Raw genomic sequence first — 24,462 nt, 5'->3', positions numbered from 1 at the left:
ATTTCATTAAAAAAACTACGACTTAATTTATAATTTACTACCAATTAAATTAAATTAATTAAAATCATCAAGGATTTTTAAACACTTTTCAATCGTCTCTGAAAGTTATCTACACGCAAAAGTTGAATTTAACATTCAAAACTGTTTTTAAAAATATTTATATCTATTGTATAAAGGGCGATATAAAATTGAATAGCGGAGAAATATTCATATCCGCGTACTGCAGTATACACGTTGTATGATGAAACGTTATAAGTTTATCTCACCTAGCATAGATAAATGTAATAAAGTTGGGTGCTGTAATATCAAGGTCGCGATCTCACGCATCCCCTCGCAACTCTCGTAGTTAGGAAAACGAAAAGGTGTTTACGAGAATACACCGGTGTTGAAATATATATCAGAAGGGGATAATAGAAGAAGGATGACACTCTGTATCCTCTTAATACGTTAGTTATGTAACATGATTCTTCCCAGGCTCATGCCCATTTTTGTTTGCTCTCCCGCTCATCAAACTTCAGATGAGTAACTATCGCTCCGTGCGTGGGTGAATTCTATAACTGTTTGGTAGTACTAAATCCTCAGCATGTTACAATTACCCCGCCCGCTGTGTGGTACACTTCTCTCGAAAAGAAGTATTACATACTTCTGAAATATATTTTTGAAAATAAAATATATGATGATTTTAAAAACCAAATATCGTTGTGTACACGCGCGTTTCAAGCAAATAAATATAGAAATGAATTCATCTTCTTTGACCAATCGATACACTTGATGTAGGTGTCAAGAAATATTCTCGTTGGAAGGAAAACATAACTTGGATGGGAAATAAGGTAGCGTACACTTCAATGGAAACTTTCCACATCAAAGGCATTTTGAAGAGTGTGTGCTGTGCCTCTAGATGGTACGCGCTGCTCGTGGGTGTCAAATTATCACCACCTTTCCTCAAGTATTCATCATAATATTAGCGATCCAAATACACTGATAGAAAGGAGCTATTCAGAGTGAGTGTTCAGACGATAGCCCGAGTGTTGGAAAAAGGAGAAAGATAGGGTACGATGACACCCACATACCAGTTTTACGTCCAGGAAGATTTGGTTAATGAATGAAAAGGTATAAAAATGATGCAAGAACATCGGTTTAAGGCGATCATAAACATCTATAACCAGTAGTAAACTGAGAACTATACAGGAAAGTGCGTTCTTTGTGAATTGTCAGTGCATTCTAAATCTTCATACCGAACATTACAATGTTTGTTATTGCGTTATTGCATTAAGTAAGATCTTGGGAGTGACATTTCTTATGGATAAGGAGACTTAAATGAAAAGCTTTCAAGTGTCAACTACACTTGAAGAAACAAATAACATGTCAATATTAAAAGGGAACTTTCACGTTAGATGATAAACTCCGGGTCATGCGAGACGCGGTGGACTTCATCAACAGCTCGGTTGGAACGTTGGATTAGTGGCTATGTGTAAATTACTTATTACGTTGAATTGTTTATCAGAACAAAATCTACCCACCTAATATTTTTCCCCTTTTGAAAGATCTGGTATAGGGTGGGTCAGAGGTTCGTTATTGTGGGGAGTTCAAGTATTTTTGGGAAATTTTTCGCTGATTATAAGTTTGACCAGCTCAAAGTCACGTACGGAAAGTACGATTCCCACTTGGCCAACCCACGAAAAAAAAAAGATGATACGAGGAAAATTACGCACGGTCGAGTCATACCAAAATATATATATAATATAAAAGTATCAGAAAACTTTTATCGAAATTAATATTATACGCTGTAGGCGAAGGTATTATACTTTAATCTAAACGAAATCGTGACACTCGCCTTCTACTCTACTCGGCATAGTTTTTCACAGTGTGAAACGTTTTTCGGGGCAATTGCGGGAAAGGGGAATACCAGGAGAGACATTCGATATCCTCTACATGTAGTAGTGAAATTCCCGCGCTTTTTGCAAATACGATAACCCAGTTTACAAGTTCAACACACTCTATCCCTTCCTTTCCTCTTTCTCTATGGCTAGGTTCGGCTTTTCCGCTATCCCCGTCGTTTCACGCAGCCTCTAGCTCCGACTTCCCCGCAGTGCAAAGGCCTAACAGAGGCTTAGCGACGGAACGAGAGGACTTTCGAATCGAGAGAAGGGGGAGAGGACCTTTTATTTTCCTTTCAATTCTTAGCCTATTCTCTAGACTGACGTAAACCCGGAGGAGAAGGCGTCGCGCTTGAAATTTCGGGTTCGCGGCGAGAGAAGCGAATGCATGGTTGGTGTTGGTAGTGCGGGTGGTGGTAACAGGAAGGGCCGAACAGGAATCGAACTCGAGGTAATATATGCCGCCGGAGTTGCGAGTGAATCCTAGCCGCGGAAACCGAGGCCTAAATATCGGTGAATAATACGTGGAGGCAGCGACGTTTACGTTATAACGGGATAGAATAGGCAAAGAGAAAGAGACAAAGGTATACGGACAAGGATAGAACGAAACCCCGGTTATAGTGGGAGACTAGGGCTTACCGGTAACGCAGAGAAGCGACATCGTTGGGTTAAATGAGCGGGCGGCGGAGGAAATCTCCGCGGCAAAAAAGCGCCGCTGAAATTCGCTTGGAACCAGAAATCCAGCGGGGTTTCTCGGCTGTCTTCAAACGAAAAGTTCACATTTTTAGGCGATAGAACGGACTCGTTTTCGCGGCGCGACGTTTTTACGCGGAGTGTCGACGAGATAATCCAACGTCGAATGTTTGCGCCCTACCCGCTGTACTCCATTGATAAGCCACTTCCGCCATGCTGTCCAAAGAGTTTGACGTCAGACGCCGACGAAACGGGCGATCCCATTCCGCGTCGAACCAGCCTTTTCCAAAGGTACGGGAGTCGCTTTGCTTTAGCTCTCCTCCGCCTAGCTCCGACGTCACGAACGAAGAAGATGGCGTTGCCTTCGCCGCTCCGCTTTCCAAATATACGCGGCTAGTCGATTCTTTCTACCTCCACACTCCTCTTCGTCCCACTCTTTCCCTGGGTTACGCTATACGGCCCCTCGGAAGCGTCGGCTTGGGCTTTCGCGCCGAGCTTATAAAAGGCGAGAAAAATCCGCGGCCATTGATCGAAGACGAGGGGCGCGCTGGCCCGGGCCCCCCTCGCCCCCTCGCTCAGTCTCCGGCCTTAGCTGGTCGCTTTTTCTTTCCATTTCTCTTCTTATATTGGTCGCCTGTCGAAAGTCTACTAGGTTCAGGCCGGTCAACTTGCCCGATCCCGTGGACCCAACGATTTCGGAATGAGAGCGAAAAAACCATACGCTAGCCCACCACCCTACTCCCTCAACGCGCCAGATAGCGCCCACCCTGACCCTTACTAGGTCTTTCTCGAGAAAGAGAACCCACTCCCTATGTACGTACGTAAGCGAAAGAAGGCAAGGGTATATATGAAACCCACCAACCGGGGCTATCCTAGTCGCTCCATGCTCCAGAGAGAGAGAGAGAGAGAGAGAGAGAGAGAGAGAGAACCAAAGAGAGAAAAGAAAAATTGGAAGAATGGAGAAACGATATTTTTCACGATAAAGTCTTTTAAAGCGATAGTTCCGAGGTGGAAGATGCTGGCGGGTGGCGACCAAAGGGGCTACTTTAGAACAGTGTTTAAGAAGAAAGGCCTTCTTCGATTTTAAAGGTTCTCTCAGTGACCCTTCCTTCGTTCTTTAGAAGCTGTAAAAACTCTTCCTTAGAATTTAACATTCGGGAAGTAGTTCTTCGATCCCCGACTCGTTTATTTAAATCAACAGAAAGAAAATCGAGAAGAAAAACTTACTCGAGAAGGAAGATCGAACTCGCGCCCAAATAAAAACCTATTATACTCAATAGGTTTCCATTGAAATGTTTTGAAACCACGTTATTAGCATTTTAACCTATTTGCTTTTGGTTGTCGGTCATAGACCCTAGTATACCATCGCTTCCCTCCTGTTGTCAATAAACGAACATTTAAATACTGAGAAAGATCCTGTCCTAACATTCTAATGAACATTATACAAGAAGTTAACAAAGTTTATGGCATTAAGTGCTAGGTTAATCATAAATATTTTATGAGATTTTTAATGTTAGGCAAAAATTGGTTATTTCAGGAGAAATAAAATTAAAGGGGTAGTGGCGTATAGTTTCACTACTAAATTTTGTATCGAGACTTCAAATAGAGCATAAGGTGAAAACCTTTGACGAATACACGTTCAATGTTTTGAGAAATGTCTATTATAAAACTATGACTATGACGTAACTTTTGATTTAGTTACAACAGAGCATGCGTCACACTCTACGGAGAATAGAACCAATCATAATAATAGAATCTAAAACTTATATTATTAGTTCAAGCTAGTACAGATCTTTCCCATGTCAGATTACCTAAACTATAACTTACTGAGCATAATTTTCACCCATTTTCAAGTACTTAAAGGGCTATGAAAACCTTACCCGCTACTATTCCTTTAAACTAAACGCCACAGTAAGAATCCTAGAAATGTGGAAACAGTGTTATTATCTTAAGATAAGATAAAGTCCTCCGTATCTATTTTCGAAAGTAAAATAAAAAATAATCCGGACTTTTGGGAAGTGTGAGTGTGTGTGGGATAGGGGTGATGGTGGAGGCGTGAGAAGGGGGAGGGGGAGGGGGAAATAATCTTTCAGTCTATACCTCTACCAGGCTAGCGTTCTAATAAATTCTCTCGTTTTTATCAAGCGTAAACACTAGCCAGCTAAGCTAAGCTAGCTAACATTCCTCGTCGGTCGCGACCAATAAAAATGCCAGGCGAACGAACCACCTGCTACTGACGAAACGCCGCGCGACGGCTGCACGAGTTTTTGAATTAAACTACGGTATAAATAATACATTAAAGAACTTTAAGCCAAACAGAATTCTCGTGCAAAAAATGATAAAAAAATGTACACACAAAAGTGTATTATTTACAGTAAAAAAAAATTAAATTTGTTTTTCGACCATGGTGAAGCCAACATCTAGGGGATTTCCTCTCCACCTATTTCCTAGGGCCCCTGTAGAAATGTTTACTCCTCGTTACACTGGTGTACGACATACTTGGGTAACTTCAAAATTATTTATCTCCAATTTTTATTTTAATTATAGTTCATTTAATTTAATTGAAAGGGTGCGAAATTTTGGCGGAACATATTGCTTCAATGCCCGTTCAATCACCCAAAGATTACGAATAAAAGAGAAAGATTTCTTTGTGTATTTAACGGTTCAAATTCTTAATGAGAGAAGTAGGCCTAAGTTTCTAGGAAATTAAAAATTGCACGAAGGTTTTGTATTTTCAAAAATTTATAGTTGATAATCATGAATATTGCAATACCAAACTTAGTTCTTAAATACACACATTTCAAATAATCAAGTGTTGAAAATTTTAAATGTAGCTAAATAATGAGATGGGATTCCCGACGCGAAAAAGCTGGTTTCCCCCGTTTTCCCAAGACTGATGAAATTAATTACTTCATTGCATTACTAGGAAAAAAGGGTCACCGCTGTGTGATGAAACTCAGGCGTTTCCTGAACTGGACTATACGGTACTCTGAGTAACAATAAACGACAAAATGACGACGGAAGCGTAAATTGTTTCCAGGTATTAAAAGGAGGATAATTTTCGCTAATTTTCACGTGTCATTCAACGTTACTAATATTTTCTTTTCTATCTAGACAATTTTCTAGACTAGATCGAAAACAGTGACCCGGACGACAAATTACATTTTTGACTCAAAATCGCCCACAGAACATCCCCATGCAGGCTTATTTTCTGGCAGATTTTTCAGAAACACCCTGTATAAGCATAGAATAATCCAAATTCGATCCCATGGTAACTTTCGACCCTTAGGTGATATTTTTTTATAAGAGAGATAAGATAGAGCGTCATTATTATTTCTAATGACTCGGAGAATTCATTCTCGAAATAGACCATCAATCCTACCTGACATAAGGACCACGGTAAAGCCTCCCAATAATCCTCAGGATATTAACCGTGTAAAACTTAATGCCAAGTTAGATTGAATACTCTACTCTTGTCCTTGACCGAACAATTCCCACGGGTCATTCTATACGGGATTAATTCCATCGTTCTTGCTTGCCTCAGTCCTAATGACCCTTGGTTCTTTATTCCAAGTCCCTTCTTTAGTTTTTGAAAAGAGAGATTGAGACGCAAAAAGGGGATGATGGAGGGGTGCGGGGTTAGGTCCTAATCGAAAGACGCTGCAACCCCCCCCCCCCAAATGGACCATCTCTAAAAACTTTAAGAATCGCTCCTTTTGCCTGACAAAGACCCTAATGTCTCAACGCAATCAAGGACATTGCATCCAAAAAAAAAGGATTTGAAACGAAGAACTTAATGCCATATATACATCAAAACAACAAATAAAATTCGCAACTAATAACTACATGTTTTGGAGTCGAAACCAGGCACCATTTACGAATGTGTACAATCAGAAGTAAATAGGAGGAAGTACGTATCAAGGTTGGTTTCGCGAGGCATCGAGTTATTGTTTTTTTTTTTTTGGAAAATATTATTCTAAAATGAGGTAGCCAACCTACGTCAGCTCTAGTTTTGCAAGTTGCAAGAACTATGGAGCGGGCGACAATAATACTACCTCCATAAATCCACGACGGATCAAGCGATCGCGTACTTTCAGCAATTCAAATGTGTTACCCATTTGGTGCACTTCTAACTTTTAAACAAACAGGGGAGCTCTTAGTCGTTTCTTTTCACTGTTCGTTTTGATAGTCCATGTTAGGTACAATACGACACAACGCAAGGCAAAATTTTGGCAAGAGAACCAATCGTGTTACTAGGCCAAATGCCAGAAAAAAGCGTGAGAACCAACCACATGGAAGCTTCGTCAGTGAAGGTCTAAAAAATCTGACCAAAGAATAAAAATAAATCCCGACGTGGAAAATGACGACTTAGACTCGCGGAGAAAAGATACATTTGTTGCGGATGGTGAGGTTTTATTTTTATTTGGTAGTTTTCCACCCTAACCTTCTACTACCTCATGGTCTTTACCATCCTCGATATAGGGATAACTGGTGATAAAACAGTACGAGGTATTAAAGTTATTTCCAACAAAGTTCCCTCTACCTTACACTTATAGTTACATCGTCAATGTACGTAGGTCAATCTCTTTTCATTATTGTATTAACCATTTTTCATTTCAACGTCTTTTTGGAATTGAAAGAAACATCAAAAAGTAGTCATGCGCAGTACAAATACCTCCTCGAGTGACTTTGATCCCGTATCGACTAAATTCATACCAGATTTATACAGACTATGAGAGTAAGTGTAAATCAACGATTGTCTATTAATGAATTGTGTTGTTTTAACCATGAACTTATTCATTTAACATGTTTTAACTAATTACAGCTATAACTTTGAATTTAACGTTTTATTTCTTTGCTAATATTAATATTAGAACTTCTTTCAGAATAAATACCATATCGATCACCTGTTCAATATTAAATTAATGTTGTATGTTCGTGTTAAAATACCGTGATCGTTTTATAATGATCATATACGCGATAATGATAAATATTTATGTGTGAAATGAACAATTTCGTGATAAAAGGCGAAGATTTTCCCCAAAGGGGGTTATGGGACTTGAATTTTTCATTGTTTAACAATGCGCAAAGTCCATTGATTTTACACTTGACATTTAGAATATATTCGCCAGCTTTTCAAATTGCGAGGCTTATTTGAGAAGAGCTTTCTCGGTGGAAAGTACGTGGTACGTGTCTTTAAATGTCAACCCGTTTTCACATTTCGCTCAAAGCGTGGGTTTTTGGAAACTACTCTTATAAACAGAGACATTGTAAAGGAAGAATATAGATGTAAACTTAATTTGAACCTTAAAAATATACTAGTCTGTTTTAAAGCTCTATCTTTAGACTTTCGGGGTTTGTTAAACAATGAATTGAGGGCGTGATATCACGCTGACTAATTAATTTCATTTCTTAATTTAGAGTTCTTAAAATAAATTAATTGAGAAATTCTGAGAAATCTAAACATGGCTGACTCAATTTAAATTTGGTCGCCCATTTTCGAATTAAAAAATATATATATTTTTGTCAAACGCAGGGAGAAGTAGAAAAGGAGACGTATTGACCATTTCAATGTAACTAAGAGGGAGAGACAAGGGCGGAAATATTCTGCCTTCCATCCCGCTTTTCGGCGCCTGGGCTGTAGTCATTTTGTATCATAAGAGTTCCCGCAAACTCACACTACGAACTGCCCTCTCGTGAGCATCTTGATAAGTAAAAAAAAAAAGCGTGCGTTGGCAGTAGTTGCCCAATCAGTAAGAGACTTTTTGAAAAATGGTACATTTTTCGTTGGAGAGAGGGCGCAAAATAGTTTCTCAATATGCAAACAGCAACCCACGTAACAAGAGGAACAAATTAAACCCCCCTTAGACCCTCTTTCTCTCACAGTGAGAGTTTAGACTCGCGGTGTGGAATACCAGTTCATCCCACGATACGACGACTCCTTTTCTACCAACTCCCTGTCAAAAGCTTCTATCCCCTTTTCAAAATTAAGCAGAGACGTCTAGTATGTTACCGTCGTTTTCCTAATCCTATACGTGGATGACTAGATAATACACGTGTGACTTCTCTTCTATTGGGGCTACGAGCGAGAGCGAGTTTAACCAATTCCGCCAGCTGGAATCGAAGACGGCTTCAATTTATCACGGGGGCTAATGACTCTAATTTGCATAGCCTAGATGGGATGATAATCATTAGACTAAAAATAATATTTAATCTCATCCTAGGCATGCATACCTTAGCCCTTTAAAAGTGCCCGAACTTTACTCCCAACTTTGTATAAATCGATTTCCATCGCGCATATAGAACAAAACTATTTTCGATAATCCATTTAATTTCTTTTCTAACGAAAGGTAACAAGCTATTGATAAATTTTGTAACTGTCTTTGAATAGTGTGAAACGTTACTAACGTTTTATACCAATTAAAATTATCACAGTTAACCTCAGATGAAAAAAATTCTAATATTTCCTTTCTTATCAACAATATTGGTTGTTTATATCTTAACCCGTTAAAATGTAGTTCGAAATCTAAATTATTAAATTGGGACCAATTAAAAAAACCGGGTCGGAAGGTACTAACGAAGTTTGTTTTTTTTTAATTTTTTTTTTGTCCTTTTTCTCTACTGATAAAATATGGAGAGATTTAGAAAGATGCGAGGAAGTAAAGCTGTAGCGGCGGAAGCTCGAGAAACTCGTACAGTTCCGCTTCTGCATCTGATCCTTGTGATGAATTAGGTCAAACCGAAAGTCGAAAAGCGGAAATAAATCATAGGAGAAAATTGGCGAGCCGGCTAACGCTAGCCGCGGGTATACTTGTTTATAAATAGCGGGGGCGTCTCTCAACGATTAATACTAGGAGTACGCGATATAGGAGAGAGAGAGAGAGAGAGAGAGAGAGAGAGAGAGAGAGAGAGAGAGAGAGAGAGAGAGAGAGAGAGAGAGAGAGAGAGAGAGAGAGAGAGAGAGAGAGAGAGAGAGAGAGAGAGAGAGAGAGAGAGAGAGAGAGAGAGAGAGAGAGAGAGAGAGAGAGAGAGAGAGAGAGAGAGAGAGAGAGAGAGGATGCAAAGCTCTCTCTCACACACATCACAGTGTGTAACCGGGTGTCGTATCGGCGCCTTGCATTATTGATAATTCAACACAGTTCTAAAGGTTTAAGGCTATAGCCAACTACCCTTCTCTTTAATCGGCTGATAATTACTATCGGGATTAACCAAGATTAAGTCATTTTGAATTTCGTCTCGGGATGCTTTCTCTTCATTGACTATACATTAAACCTCTAAATTTAATAATACACTTGGTTGGACAAAAATGAAGTATAAAAGAAAGTTCTTTATATCTGCAGCGCCTAATCATATGCTCTCTGAATGAATACCTGTAGAAAACAGTTCATTTTGTTTCTAAAGATACATACCATTTCTACCCGCAGTTACTTTTTTCAAGGGAGTATACAGGGTGTTTCTGATAAGTCTGGCATAAATTAAGGGGCGCTATTTTAAGTCGAAAATGTTCTAAGACAGTAAGTAATTCTTACTATTTTTTGTGTGTAAAACATACTGTAAAATGTTTTCTATTCACTTCAGAAAATGTTTGCTAAACATTACTAGAAAGCAAGGCTAATTTAAATAATCATTGGAATCACTGCGAAAATTCTCTTTTCATAAATAAGAACGCTGACCCAAACAAAACCAAAAAGGGACTTAGCGGAAGGGATAGAGAAATAAAGGGGCCAAAGAATGAAGGAGATTGTTAATGATTAAACCATTATTTAGTTGTTTCTTTAACCTGGGGGGATCGAGGGAGTGGTGGGAGAGGTAGTAGCCGATAGAGTAGAGCTCGACACCCCTCCCCGTTAGCCTAAAACACGGCCATCACCGCAACATTTCCCCAGTCGCCAATGTTGAAGTTCTTTTCCCCGCAAAACTCTATCTTACTCTCTCCTTGGTGGTCTTGCATGAGCCTTTCTCTCTTTTCTCCTTCTCTAAGCAGTCGATCTCCGCGGGCCAATTTCGTCTTTTTAACGCGCGAGAAGAGAAGTTGAGTGTCAGCGACATGTTTTTCTCATTAGCTTCACGCCACCCCATAGCTCGCTGATTTAAGACGAAAAGGAGAGCGAACGAGAGAGAGAGAGAGAGAGAGAGAGAGAGAGAGAGAGAGAGAGAGAGAGAGAGAGAGAGAGAGAGAGAGAGAGAGAGAGAGAGAGAGAGAGAGAGAGAGAGAGAGAGAGAGAGAGAGAAAGCGGAGAAAAATATAAGGGGTAAAACCCAGTATAGTATACAGCAGGCCGAACGTCGCCTCCACGGGAGGCAAATCACCCTTATGAACTTCCGAAATTGAGAAAATAAGAACTTCCGCGTTTTGGTTGCGACCGACCCATGCTGTTTCTGTTCTTAGAGAGTCTGGTTAGTCAGCTCGGTATTAACGATATTAGGTGAATTTTCTTCTTCAATATTTTCGAATCTTTCAGGAGTGATTTGAAAACTATTCGTTGGTAACACCTAGAACAAAGCTCCTTACGTAACTACAAAACTGGATGCTCTTATCTACAAGCCATTCTTGCGTCAACTTATTTTTACATAGATGTTTAAACAAACAAGGTTGCTGATTAACCAGTACGGTAATTAACCATGATGAAAGCAATTTCTCGACCTAAAGTTTTCTCGCCAACTTCATCTTAGCGCGGCTTTCTTGAAAACACCCTTCCCATATATGATGATGAAAAGAGAGTGTACGAGCAGAAATCCAATTTTTTGTGAGGTTTTTCTCTTTTTTTTGCAAATCACACGTCACGGTGGTTGCGTTAAAGTACCCGTTTAGTACTGTATTTCTTTTTCATTTCGCGCTTGGTTATGCGTTTTTTACTCCCACTCTCTCTGGCTTGAAAAGCTAATTTAATATTAAACTATTAAAATTTTATAGTTTTTCCCAACCCTCTTTCAGTAAATACATTTCAGCGCATTGAAAGAAAAACACGAAGTGTCATTGCCCACTTTAAGATCTTGGCTACTTATTATATACTTTTATACATTACTAGCAGCTTGGCGTCGCGCGTCAGAATGTTTGGTCACTTTTCTTGCCGCTATTCACAACCAAAATTCATTAAGTCCGTCTGCGAGAACCAGTATAATAAATTCTAGTAAATACGGTTGAAACCGAAAAAAAAAGTCTGCTACATTTCAGGCAGCCATTTTAAAAGATGGTGCATGGGAAATTTCAAATAATAACTTTTCTTTGTGTGTACATGCTATTGCCCCATAGTACTACTTATCATATTTTTATGTATTTTACTCAAATGGGTGTTGGCCACTGTGAGCCCCAACCGACCATAACATGTACAAGTATATTAAAAAAATTTCGTTCCGATTTAAATATAAATACGAATTTTATAGTAGGACTAACATAATTAATTAATTAAACAAATATTATTAAGCACACGTATTACTTTGAAATTACTGCTAGAACGCTTCACACCGAGCATTGGTGTCGAGAGGGCAAAACATTTCTACAGGCGTTCTATGGAAATTCCATACAGTTTATTTCCCCTATAAGTTGGCTTTGCACTAACACATTCACCGGTATTTATAAACATCCTTAAAATGTAATGAAACCTCTAAGAAACAAAAAAAACCTACACTAAGAATACAGCAACATCAAAGGCGTTCTTTTTTTTTCATCTTTAACTAACACCAAAAATATGAAGACCCAAACTGTAGGACCTAATTAGTGGTATTCGAGAATATTCAGAATCTCGCTTTCATTTGCCTTGAATTCGATTCCAAGTTTTAACTATGCAAAAAAGGAGTTAACTTGAATTTCTTTAACCAGGAAACCTTTAAAGAGGTTATTTTTAACTCAAGGTCTGAAGTTTCACTCATGATCCCGGAAAATTAGAACAAAATGAAATGAAAGAAAAACTTAAATTTACGAAACTAAGGCGTAGGTAACTCTTTCAGAATTTAAGAGAGTATCATAAAAAAACTACCTCAGATCATTATATTGGGAACTCTTTCACTAAACTTGCATCAATTTCGATATAGTTCAAGCTTCGAACTAACGTCACCTTCATTCATTAATAAAGTGACAAAGTGTAACGTGGTTTTTATGCAACTTGAGTATTTTGGGATAAAAGGGGCAGTTAGGTGAAAGTACGGGAACTAATCATAACCATATTCCTTTAAACTAAAATAAAGATACGGCAATATACCTTTAAAATAAATTCAGTACCCTTGCATACCCGCCATATTGGCTTAGGTCTTATAGTTTAAAATATATAAAATGAAATTTACGTCCCCCGGGGCTAGAAGGGTTGGTTAGCGGGAACCTAGCGCTGGACGCTGGAGGAACGCTAGTAATCTTTTTGGCTCCACGGCGACGACGAGGGGCTCGGGGTTGCTTTGTGCGCACATCGTGGCCGCCCCCTCTGAGCTGTTATCTTGTTAAGTGATCTGAGTTCTTTAGCAGTAAAAATCGTTTCCCACATACCCGTTTAAGAAATAAAGGTCCCCCTGTCCTATTGACCCTAAAAACACCGAAGGTTACCTATGGTTCTTTTTGTCAAACATCTTGAAATAGAATTCATCACTGTCAAAGGGTTATTGTATATAGTATATTATTAGGTAGGAAACAGTGGCAACCCTGTTGAACATTTTAAAAGAAGCGACATTTAGTCGCGACACCGAGGCGCCCTGGCACCGACAATGACCCCAGAGGTCACACAATTAACACAGTGAAAGGCTACGAATATTTTTACTGGACCGCGTTTTCCCGCGTTAAATGCTCATTGGTCAAAGGGTATGCGAAACCCATGACGATAAAAAGAGTTAGAAGAAAAAGTTGAAGAAGAAGAGAAGAAGAGGAACAGAAGTCTTAGAGGACAGTCCACCAGGTCCTGTCTCCGGGATAAGAAATTAACCAAGCGAGGTCATGGATTCAATCCGATAGGAGACCGAAGGAATCCCCTCTTCCCGGAACAGAAGAGCTGTCGATGATCAACGACAGTAATCAAGCTAATTACCACCGGACTCGAAAGTACGCCGCCAGCGGAAGAATGGGATTGCACACCGCACCAGCCGCCAAGGAAACGAAGCCAACCGCGCGATAATCGCGCCGAAAAGATCACGCGTGTTCGTGACACCATCTCGCGAAAAACAAGATGCCAGGGTTGCCGAAAGACGGACCAAATGTATAAAGTGTTAAGTGACTGTTTTTGTTTTGTTTTATAGTATTATTATTTTGGAGGGGTTAATAATTATTTTGGAGGGGTTAGTAATAGGGTTGAATTAATGTACAGAATGAATTTTTAAGATTACTGATTATTGTTTTAAGTTGTTTTAGGTTAGGTTAATGCATGCGTAAGATTTTAGTTTAAGTTTAAGTTTTCAATGTGTTGCAAAAGGATGCATATTAAATTCAAAGATTCCATGGTAACCTTCCGTATCATTAATTGACATTAAGCATATCCCTAGTTAATACCAATGCTAGTTTCGCGACCTCCCTAATAGTGTAGAGGTATGCGAAAGAACCCGGATGATAAAATAAGGTAAGTTATTTGAGCGCAGGAATTAGCCGGATGCGATGAGCCAAGGTTTGGTAAAGGTTCAAGGATACTGGGTTTAAAGGTTTATACTCATACTCATTGCTACGAAAGTTAGTTCCTGAAGAAAAAGACGTCTCAAATTGGGGGCCCAGCCGGGATATGTTTAGTTAAAGATTTTGCAAGTGTTGTCGAATTAAAAAGGGAAAGATTAAAAGATTATTAGTTTTATGGGTTACGTAATTTGTGTTAAGGTATATAAGCATAAAGTATATAAAAGGACGATCGTATCAATTTCTACGAGGTGAAATTCGCTATATTTGTTTTTGAACATTGTGTTTTAGTTATAGTATGGAAAGTTAGTTTGGTTAGCGTGATACCATATGAACCAGAACATTTACTCTCGGTTCGATTCAGAATTAGTTCAAGCCCAAAGACGGTCGCGAAGTGAGCGGTACCTTAATCGGGATAAAATGTCTCTCACTCACCCCCCTATTGTTAGCCCTACAGGGGGTACCTCTCCTGTATATGCTAGTCCACAAACGTCGCGGAGTAATTCCCCGAGCAGAGTAGCTAGTGGAAGTAGTCCAGGTAATGTAAATCTCGTTAATCAAGCGTTACCACCTCAAAATGTAACAACGAATGCAGTTAGGGGTCAAATGGGGGTACAAAATAGTCTCCAGGGGGGGAACAATCAAACTCCACCACCCCCAAACATAGCGCCGCCAAATGTAAGCCAAGTTGGGAATGCGGCCAATCAAGGTGTTGTTAGTATGGCCCTTTTTAATCAATTGATGTTAAAACTAGATGCCCTGGCTAATCAGCAGATTAGTCAACAAAATGCGATTCAAGCGCTTACGGGCCAGCTAGCGCAAAATAATCCGCCGTCAATAGCTACCCCCGTCATTCCTCCCAGTATGACGAATTCTACTTCAAATATTGTTACGCCGACAATAAGTGTACCCTCGGCCACGACGGGTAGCTCTGCCGCGGGCCAAGTTTCTCAGTCAAACCCTTTAGGTAGCGTCCCTATGGTTCCATTCTCTGCGCCGGTAGCTTCCCCCGTTTTTCACGGTAATCCTACGGATGCCGGACCTAAAGACTTCCTACGGCGTGCTAGACAATTGATGGCTACGTATAGTGTAGACGAGGCCACGTTTGTTCAAAAGTGGGTCCCAAGCATGCTCATGGGTCCCGCCTCGGACTGGTTTTATAGCGAGACTTTCGATAAAGGGAACGGGTTCAACACTTGGAGTGATTTCCAGACTAGACTGAGAAAAGAATTTGAAAGGGAAGGTGGGGACGATATCGTTAAAGATAAAATCGCGTTGAGAGTTCAGAAACCCCAAGAGTCAGTCGCGGAATACACCACTGCTATTTTGAAGCTGTTTAGCCAGTTAAATAAGCCCTTGGATACGAAGGAACAAATAAGGTTAATTTATCGAAATTTGAGGATTGAACTTCAAGGGTATATCAAGTTAAAATTAATAGACAGTGTGCGCGAACTTATAGATGACGCCTCAAATGTAGAAAGATGTGTAGGAAAAGCCAAATTTGGTATGGAAGTTAGCCAAACTAAAAGCGAAACTAGCGGGGGGAACAAGGTTTTAAATCCCCAAAGCCCAAAGTTTATACCGACGTGTCAATCTTGTGGCAAAAAGGGGCATACGGCGAACGTGTGCAGAAGTAATAAGCCAAGGGTTGAGACTATTAGCAAACCGCAGGGGGGAGGAACTTACTATAACCCCGAGATTATTTGTTACAATTGCCAACAAATGGGTCACAAAGCGCCGTGGTGTACCAATCCTAGGGTAGAGCGAAAACCGAGGACGGGAAACGAGCAATCGACCACCCAAAACGGTTCCTCGGGTGCGTCACAAACAAAGCAATAAAAAGAGGAGATGCCGACACGGAAAAACAAAAGCCAGGGGTAGAAAACATTCTAAACGGTGGTCAAGATTTTCTATCAATATATTTAGGTAACATTCCGTGTCTGGCTTTAGTCGATTCTGGCTCGACTCATACCTTAATTAATAGCGCTTTTAAACCACTCATCGAGAAACTTGGTTATAAGACCACTAGTCAAAACTTGGCTTTAGAGCAACCAGACGGGTCACTACTAGCAATCGAGGGGACAGTTAACTTGCCATTTTGCCTACCACGGAAACAGATAACATTCGAGGCAGCTTACGTTTCGAATATAGGGTACGAATGTGTGTTGGGTCGTGATATTTTGGGAACCACGGGTATGATAGTCAACTTTGGAAGGAATAATTTTAGATGGGCAGATAATGAAGATAAAGTTTTTGGTTTTGATAAAAAGTTACAAAAGATTGGAAAAGTTTATGCCCTATCTTCCGCTTCCTTAGGTTTAGGTTTAAGCCGACCCCAAAACACAAACATAGATTATGAAGGTATTTCCGCGGCTCTATCGAGAGCACCCCTACAAGCAGAAGAAAAACAAATTCTTGAGAATTTGGTCTCCAACTACGAATCCGTTTTCTCCACTATCCCAGGGAAAACAACCAGGTTTGAACATTATATAGATGTAGGAAACAGCCTCCCCATAGCTAGTGCCCCGTATAGGTTTTCACCCGCTAAACGCGCAGAAGTAGACGCACAAATTACTGACATGCTAGATCAAGGAATTATCGAGCCCTCGGATGGCCCTTGGGCTTCACCCGTGCTTTTAGTGTCCAAGAAAGATGGAGGATTTCGACTGTGCGTTGATTATCGAAAGATTAATGCGGTAACACGTATGGACGCTTATCCTCTCCCGCGAATTGATGATATTTTGGATAGTATTAAAAATCCAAATTACATCACCACTTTAGATATGACCAGTGGATACTGGCAGCTCCCCTTACACGGAGCACATAGGGATATAGCAGCGTTGGTTACGCATAGGGGATTGTTTAGGCCCAAGGTGTTAATGTTTGGCCTAACCAATGCCCCAAAGACTTTTCAAAGGATGGTAAACAACCTGTTTGGAGATCTAGCAGAAAAGGGAGTTTGTGCGTACTTAGATGACCTGATTATCGCGTCCCAAAGTTTTGAATCGCATATAAAAACGCTAGCGGAAGTTTTTAATAGATTGGCTAAAACAGGACTGAAGGTAAAGGCTTCAAAAACACAGTTCTGCCAAAAAGAGTGTAGGATTTTGGGACACATTGTAAATAAATGGGGAATAAAAGTTGATCCCGAAAAGACTTTCACTATGAGCAATTACCCCGCTCCCCGAAACGTCAAACAATTAAGACGATTTCTGGGTATGGCCAGTTATTATAGGAGGTTTATCGAGAATTTTTCCAAGATCGCGGACCCATTAAACACGCTTCTACATAAAGACGTAGCGTTTAAGTGGCAGGAAGCTCAGGATACAGCTTTTAATAAGTTAAAATCTTGCCTCTCTGAGGCACCACTTCTCAGTGCTCCAGATTATGAACACCCCTTTATCATTCACACCGACGCATCAAATACCGGTTTAGGGGCAGTATTAAGTCAAAATATCAACGGGATAAAGCACGTCGTCCAGTTTGCCAGCTGTTCGCTAAGTTCGGCGGAAAGAAATTATTCCACCACTGAGAGGGAGTGCCTAGGCGTTAAATGGGCAATCGAGAAGTTTCGCCCCTATATAGAGGGCACAAAATTTGAAGTATTTACTGACCATAGCGCGATCAAATGGCTGCATCGAGCTCCAGATCCAACGGGAAAATTTGCCCGTTGGAATACCTTCTTGCAAGCCTTCGATTTCACAATAAATCACATTCCGGGTAAAAATAATGTCCCCGCTGATGCGTTGAGCAGAATTAACGAAGATGAACCCCCGGTAGGATATACCTCTGCCCTTCGAAAAGCTGAACCACCCATAGTTCGTTTCGATAGGGAGGAGATCGTGAAAGCGCAAAGGGAAGATGAAAAGATAGGAGCTCTAATCGCTTACCTGGAGGGAAATACAATGCCTGCCGAGAAAGAAGTTCGGGAGTGGGTTGAGAAAGAGTCCGTAGCTAGTACTATACGAGATTCAGTGTTGTATAGAGATACTGAGAAATGTGGGTACGGATGGGATGGTTTTAGAATATGGTTACCCCCTTCCTTGAAGGCTAGAGTTTTACACCTTAACCATGATATTCCCAGCGCAGGTCACTTTGGTATTAAAAAGACCCTAAAAAGGATTAAAAGCCAGTTCACTTGGCCAGGGTTAACATTAGATGTAATCAATTACGTAAGGTCATGCGACAAATGTCAAGCGCATAAAGTACCCTCTGTGGCACCAGCGGGTTTAATGAAACCTAGTGACGTGCGTGAACCATGGGAAGTAATATCAATCGACTTGAAAGGTCCCTTCCCTCGAAGCAAAAGAGGATTTAGATATATTTTGGTGATTACGGATTACCTTACGAAATGGGTAGAAATATTCCCATTACGTAATGCGACGACGAAACCCATTGTTAACCATCTGATTGATGACGTGTTCACACGATTTGGCTTACCAACTTGCGTGGTTAGTGATAACGGGTCCCAATTCGTCTCAAAATTGTTTAGGGTAGTTTTTGAGTGTTTACAAGTTAAGCAGCGTTACACTTCGCTGTATTCACCCCAAAGTAACGGGTTAGTCGAGAGATACAATCGTACGATCGGCACCCTAATAGCGACCTTTATTGAAGGCAACGAGCAAAGAGATTGGGATAGGTACCTCCAACAGTTTGCAATGGCATTGAGGACCTCACCCCAGGAGACGACGGGCGTAACGCCCGCCTCCCTAATGTTTGGCCGCGAGATTAGAACAGCTACGAGTTTAATTAACCAAAAAGACCCAGATCAGTATTTAGATCCAGAGGCAGAAAGAGTTTACGGATTAAAAGTCATTCCACGGGTAGCTAAAGCCCTGGAAGACGCTCGCACAGCTGTCAAGAAGGCTCAAAGTCGGCAAAAAGCGTATTACGACCAACATCGTCGTAATTTTGAGTATAATGAAGGTGATACCGTAGCTCGGAAAACCCATTATTTATCAAAAGCAGCGGAAGATTATTCCGCCAAGTTAGATAAGAAATACGATGGACCCTATCGTATAGCAGAGAAGTTATCGCCCCTCACGTATAGGTTAGAGACCATGGCAGGAAAGCCACTAAAAGGCACCTACAAGATTTCAAATCTAAAACCATACGTTGAACGCACAGAGTTAAACCTGCTAGGTGACGATCTAGCACCGGTTAGTGATAAGGATGATGAAGATAGTTCCGATGACGAGGATCCCCATATCCCCGCCAAAGTTCAAGGCCGAATTCTCAGGCCGAGAGACCCAACTACGGGTCAAGTTATTAAAGTTATAAGAAAGTGAGCTCATATGGTTAAGTTGATAGATGATAATAGAGATATGTATTAGTTTCAGATGTTCATGTGTATATAAGACTTAGGCCTAAGCATTTATTTACTTTTCAGCGTAATATTAGGTTTTTTTTTTTTTTTTTTTTTTTTTGTTTTGAGTTAGTGTTGTTGTTTTGGTGCACCTGTGTAGATTTTGATATTGATAATTTGAACGATCCGTTTCTTTTTCAATGCGTTAGTGTTTTTTTTTTTTTCTGCTTTTCTGATCGAAATTTGTTAATGTTAAGTGTATCCTTGGGTTTAGGTAGTTGGTCGCACGCTCAATGGATAGTTAAATCGTAGGGTCACACGAGGACGTGTGACATTAAGTGGGGGAGAGTTGTAACGTGGTTTTTATGCAACTTGAGTATTTTGGGATAAAAGGGGCAGTTAGGTGAAAGTACGGGAACTAATCATAACCATATTCCTTTAAACTAAAATAAAGATACGGCAATATACCTTTAAAATAAATTCAGTACCCTTGCATACCCGCCATATTGGCTTAGGTCTTATAGTTTAAAATATATAAAATGAAATTTACGTCCCCCGGGGCTAGAAGGGTTGGTTAGCGGGAACCTAGCGCTGGACGCTGGAGGAACGCTAGTAATCTTTTTGGCTCCACGGCGACGACGAGGGGCTCGGGGTTGCTTTGTGCGCACATCGTGGCCGCCCCCTCTGAGCTGTTATCTTGTTAAGTGATCTGAGTTCTTTAGCAGTAAAAATCGTTTCCCACATACCCGTTTAAGAAATAAAGGTCCCCCTGTCCTATTGACCCTAAAAACACCGAAGGTTACCTATGGTTCTTTTTGTCAAACATCTTGAAATAGAATTCATCACTGTCAAAGGGTTATTGTATATAGTATATTATTAGGTAGGAAACAGTGGCAACCCTGTTGAACATTTTAAAAGAAGCGACATTTAGTCGCGACACCGAGGCGCCCTGGCACCGACAATGACCCCAGAGGTCACACAATTAACACAGTGAAAGGCTACGAATATTTTTACTGGACCGCGTTTTCCCGCGTTAAATGCTCATTGGTCAAAGGGTATGCGAAACCCATGACGATAAAAAGAGTTAGAAGAAAAAGTTGAAGAAGAAGAGAAGAAGAGGAACAGAAGTCTTAGAGGACAGTCCACCAGGTCCTGTCTCCGGGATAAGAAATTAACCAAGCGAGGTCATGGATTCAATCCGATAGGAGACCGAAGGAATCCCCTCTTCCCGGAACAGAAGAGCTGTCGATGATCAACGACAGTAATCAAGCTAATTACCACCGGACTCGAAAGTACGCCGCCAGCGGAAGAATGGGATTGCACACCGCACCAGCCGCCAAGGAAACGAAGCCAACCGCGCGATAATCGCGCCGAAAAGATCACGCGTGTTCGTGACACCATCTCGCGAAAAACAAGATGCCAGGGTTGCCGAAAGACGGACCAAATGTATAAAGTGTTAAGTGACTGTTTTTGTTTTGTTTTATAGTATTATTATTTTGGAGGGGTTAATAATTATTTTGGAGGGGTTAGTAATAGGGTTGAATTAATGTACAGAATGAATTTTTAAGATTACTGATTATTGTTTTAAGTTGTTTTAGGTTAGGTTAATGCATGCGTAAGATTTTAGTTTAAGTTTAAGTTTTCAATGTGTTGCAAAAGGATGCATATTAAATTCAAAGATTCCATGGTAACCTTCCGTATCATTAATTGACATTAAGCATATCCCTAGTTAATACCAATGCTAGTTTCGCGACCTCCCTAATAGTGTAGAGGTATGCGAAAGAACCCGGATGATAAAATAAGGTAAGTTATTTGAGCGCAGGAATTAGCCGGATGCGATGAGCCAAGGTTTGGTAAAGGTTCAAGGATACTGGGTTTAAAGGTTTATACTCATACTCATTGCTACGAAAGTTAGTTCCTGAAGAAAAAGACGTCTCAAAAGATTAAAAAAAAAATAAACTAAACTAAAACTTAACAAAAAATCATTTTCTCCTTTACCCCTATGCAGCTTGGATAATTGGCGGTCACTTTTAATTCCGCCGATATTTACTGTTCCAATAAGTCCGTTAGTTTTAGAAAGTATAGGAGAATCGATAACATGGGCAAGTGGAGAGTGCAGGGGGGGATCAAATCGGAAAGATGCTGGGGGACTAAAGGGGGCGGAAGCGGAAGAAGAAAACGGTCCTTCCAACCTTCTATACTCGTCGTGTACCGAACCTCACCGATATAGAAAGAGTGAGAAACCAGAGACTAGTTAAATATGGACATTAGTGTAGAGCTTTCAGCAACTAGTACTAGAGATATACTACATATTTGGCAATGCAAGCCTACGATAATAAGTTTAATAGACAAATTCGTTTATTACAAACAGAGAAACTAATGCACAGGGGCAAGACCATCATAGGGCTATTCTCCCTCGCGCCAAGAAGCAACGCCAGACGGAGCCCGGGTTCACTACAAGAGGGAGGCTAACCAACTCGTACCGCCTCTGACAAAGCTTCTTAGCAAGAGGGAGGATACCCCAATGGCAGCCTCGCACCTGTGTATTGGTTTCTCTGTTTGTAATAAACGAATGCGTCTATTGAATGCATCTTTAAACTTTTATCCATGTTATGTTTCGGGTTTCACCGTGCACCCTTTTCTCTGCAGGGACAAAATTCGTCATGTCCTTGCAATCAATGGTCTTTGGAGAAATCGACCTGGCCACTGAGCCTTCTTTTTCGACGAAGGGTCTTTTTTTTAACTTTCGTTTATCGCCCGCGTTCGCCCCCCCTGTCACCCTTTCCAAAGATGATTTCGACGGTGAAAGTGTAGTGAGGAAGAGGTGGCCTAGGCTATATACTAGGAAGAGGAGAAGAGGTAAAGAGTTCAGAATAGAGGCGAAAGAAACAGCGATTTCTTCTGAAAGAACGGACAGAAAGAGCGAGAGAGAGAGAGAGAGTGAGTGAGAGACAGAAAAAATTGAAACCGTCTATTACGTTTCCGTCAAGAAAGGAATGAAGGAGTTTAGGTAGGTATAGTGAGGAGAAGAAATTTCACCCAGATTATGCGGAACAAGTTTCGATTTTGAAAGACTATCGATATCCTCTCATTATAAGCATTATTATGACCATAAGTTCGTAAGATATGTTCCATAAGTTTGCCACTGGTCACAAACTTGAGCTTGTCATGAAGTGACGTCTTGTAAAGCGACGCCTGATGAGGCGCTGTCAAAGGCTTAGTACAGACTAAATAGGAAGATGAACTGCAAAACCGCCTGTAGTCAATTCTCGCTTGTCGTTCTCGACCTAGCTCTCAGTAAGTCTCTAGCATTTCGAAGTATAGGTAGTGTCGTAGTTATGGCCTGAACATATCTTATAAACTTATGATGACAAAAAAGATATAAATCCACGCAGAGACTATGTGTACACAATGAGCGTATTGGAAGAAATACAGATTCATATAAATATTAAAGGATTATTCGATCTTTTACTGTTTAAATTTTGTAATTAAATGAGTACGACAGTTTATATAAAAACCTTCCAAGCTCAAAAACCGTTACGGTTCAGGCAAATCGTGCAGCTCATCAAACTCAATCTTTGATGTATACGGACAGCCGAGCAATAGATCGATTCAAAGGACGAAATAGATAGGCTATAGAACTCGCGATGCTTTCGAAATGGAAAATGAAAAACTCTCTCCGAAGTCTGTGACCCGATTTTTTTTTGTCGGCAAAGAACATAAGCCAAACTAAAGCTCGTCGAATACGGCGAACGACCCGTAAACTTTTTTAGGCTCGCGCGAAACACGACGTACGACTGGAATGCGCCAAAAAGAGGGTACAAGAGACGGTTTTTATTATCAAAGCGGGAAGGGGGAATGGGGAAAAAGACCCGAAAAACCGGAAGTGGTCGAGGTTATCCGGTCAAGACCGGAAGTCTACGTTTGGTTTTTACAGCAGTATATCGCTCTGGTTCGGGAGTTTGGACACAGTATATTTTCGTGGCGATTGGCTGCATGTATACTCAATTCCATCCTTCTTGCACGCTCAAATTCCGCCTTCCCGGGGCCCTCAGTCTTTACCCCTATCAAGCGGGTATCACCGTTGGAATTCCACGCTAATAAAGCTAAATTTCCAATATCCGAACCAAAATCTAAACAAGGCCCAACAGACAAAATACTGAAACCTCACCGTGATCCGATATTAGGATCCGATCTTGCAAAGTGAAAGACTAATGGAGCTAGAAAAGGGTCTTCCCTCTTTACTGCCATCGGTCTAACTCTCAGACTACTCTCTCACTCTCACTCCCATCTTACTCTATACTAAACGTTACCGGAAGAAGAGTATAATATTCAAGGAAGAATGGTTAATAGAGAGGAAGGCTCAATTAGTTTGGTTTCGTACAGTAATCTGTTTACTTCGTTTACCACTTTTCCCATCATTCATTCGGTGATGGAGGGAAAAAGCGAGGCAGATCGTTGCGACTTTTGGCGGAACAAACTTTTATCGCTCCCTCACAAGCGGATCTTACGAACGAACGGATAGACGCGCGGAACAAAAAAATTAAAAGCGAGAGAGACGGAGGAAAGGATGATCTATGGATGTACGACAGAGAGAAAACAAGTTCGGATATACTTCCTTACGCACTTCCAACCACCAGTCTATCCCTAGCTCGAATTGAGTCCGACGTCAATTAATTTTCAGGAAAAAGAGGTCGTCAAACTGTACTAAAAATGTATAGCCTAAAATATAAAACTATCAACGCAATAAAGTTGATTTAGCCTCGACGTGCAGTAGACCTCTCTCGTCGGCCATCGTCTCTTTCCCATTATACTACCTTACCCAGGGATGGAGAAAATTCACTTTAAAACTGTGGGTCAAATATTAATCTAAAACTACCTAAATAAATAATCACAATGTAATATAACCAAGAGAAAAATACGGGAATATCTACTCAATGATTCACTGATTCTAAGCCTCTAAAATGTACAATAAGGGCTTGATGGCGCGAGCATTTCAAAATCTT

The 24,462-nt window shown here is 40.6% G+C and overlaps 2 protein-coding genes across 4 annotated transcripts in view; one reads left to right on the top strand and one right to left on the bottom strand.

The window, feature by feature from the left end:
• unc-13 (protein unc13 homolog) overlaps positions 1 to 3,170 on the bottom strand; it is a 147,616-nt gene extending 144,446 nt beyond the window's left edge. For all 3 annotated transcript variants that reach the window (XM_089860060.1, XM_089860061.1, XM_089860062.1), the window contains exon 1: positions 2,517 to 3,170. In XM_089860060.1, coding sequence (XP_089716186.1) covers positions 2,517 to 2,538 — 22 coding nt within the window. In that variant the 5' untranslated portion in view covers positions 2,539 to 3,170. The remainder of the gene's footprint in view (positions 1 to 2,516) is intronic.
• Positions 3,171 to 9,219: 6,049 nt separating this feature from the next.
• Positions 9,220 to 20,821, top strand: LOC149610090 (uncharacterized). Its single transcript, XM_089859754.1, has 9 exons — positions 9,220 to 9,262; positions 9,304 to 9,375; positions 13,384 to 13,485; positions 13,564 to 13,747; positions 14,353 to 14,367; positions 14,443 to 14,456; positions 14,516 to 15,967; positions 16,078 to 19,435; positions 20,662 to 20,821. Exons 1-9 carry the CDS (start codon positions 9,220 to 9,222, stop codon positions 20,819 to 20,821), a joined length of 5,400 nt encoding a protein of 1,799 aa, XP_089715880.1.
• The last annotated feature ends 3,641 nt before the right edge of the window (positions 20,822 to 24,462 follow it).

Source organism: Phalangium opilio, unplaced genomic scaffold (assembly GCF_054372755.1).
Source record: "Phalangium opilio isolate 3A_F unplaced genomic scaffold, DU_Popi_V2 ptg000344l_1, whole genome shotgun sequence".
Classification (NCBI taxonomy): Eukaryota; Metazoa; Arthropoda; class Arachnida; order Opiliones; family Phalangiidae; genus Phalangium; species Phalangium opilio.
Note: the sequence above shows the minus strand (reverse complement) of the source record. Positions and strands in the feature narration are given on the sequence as shown.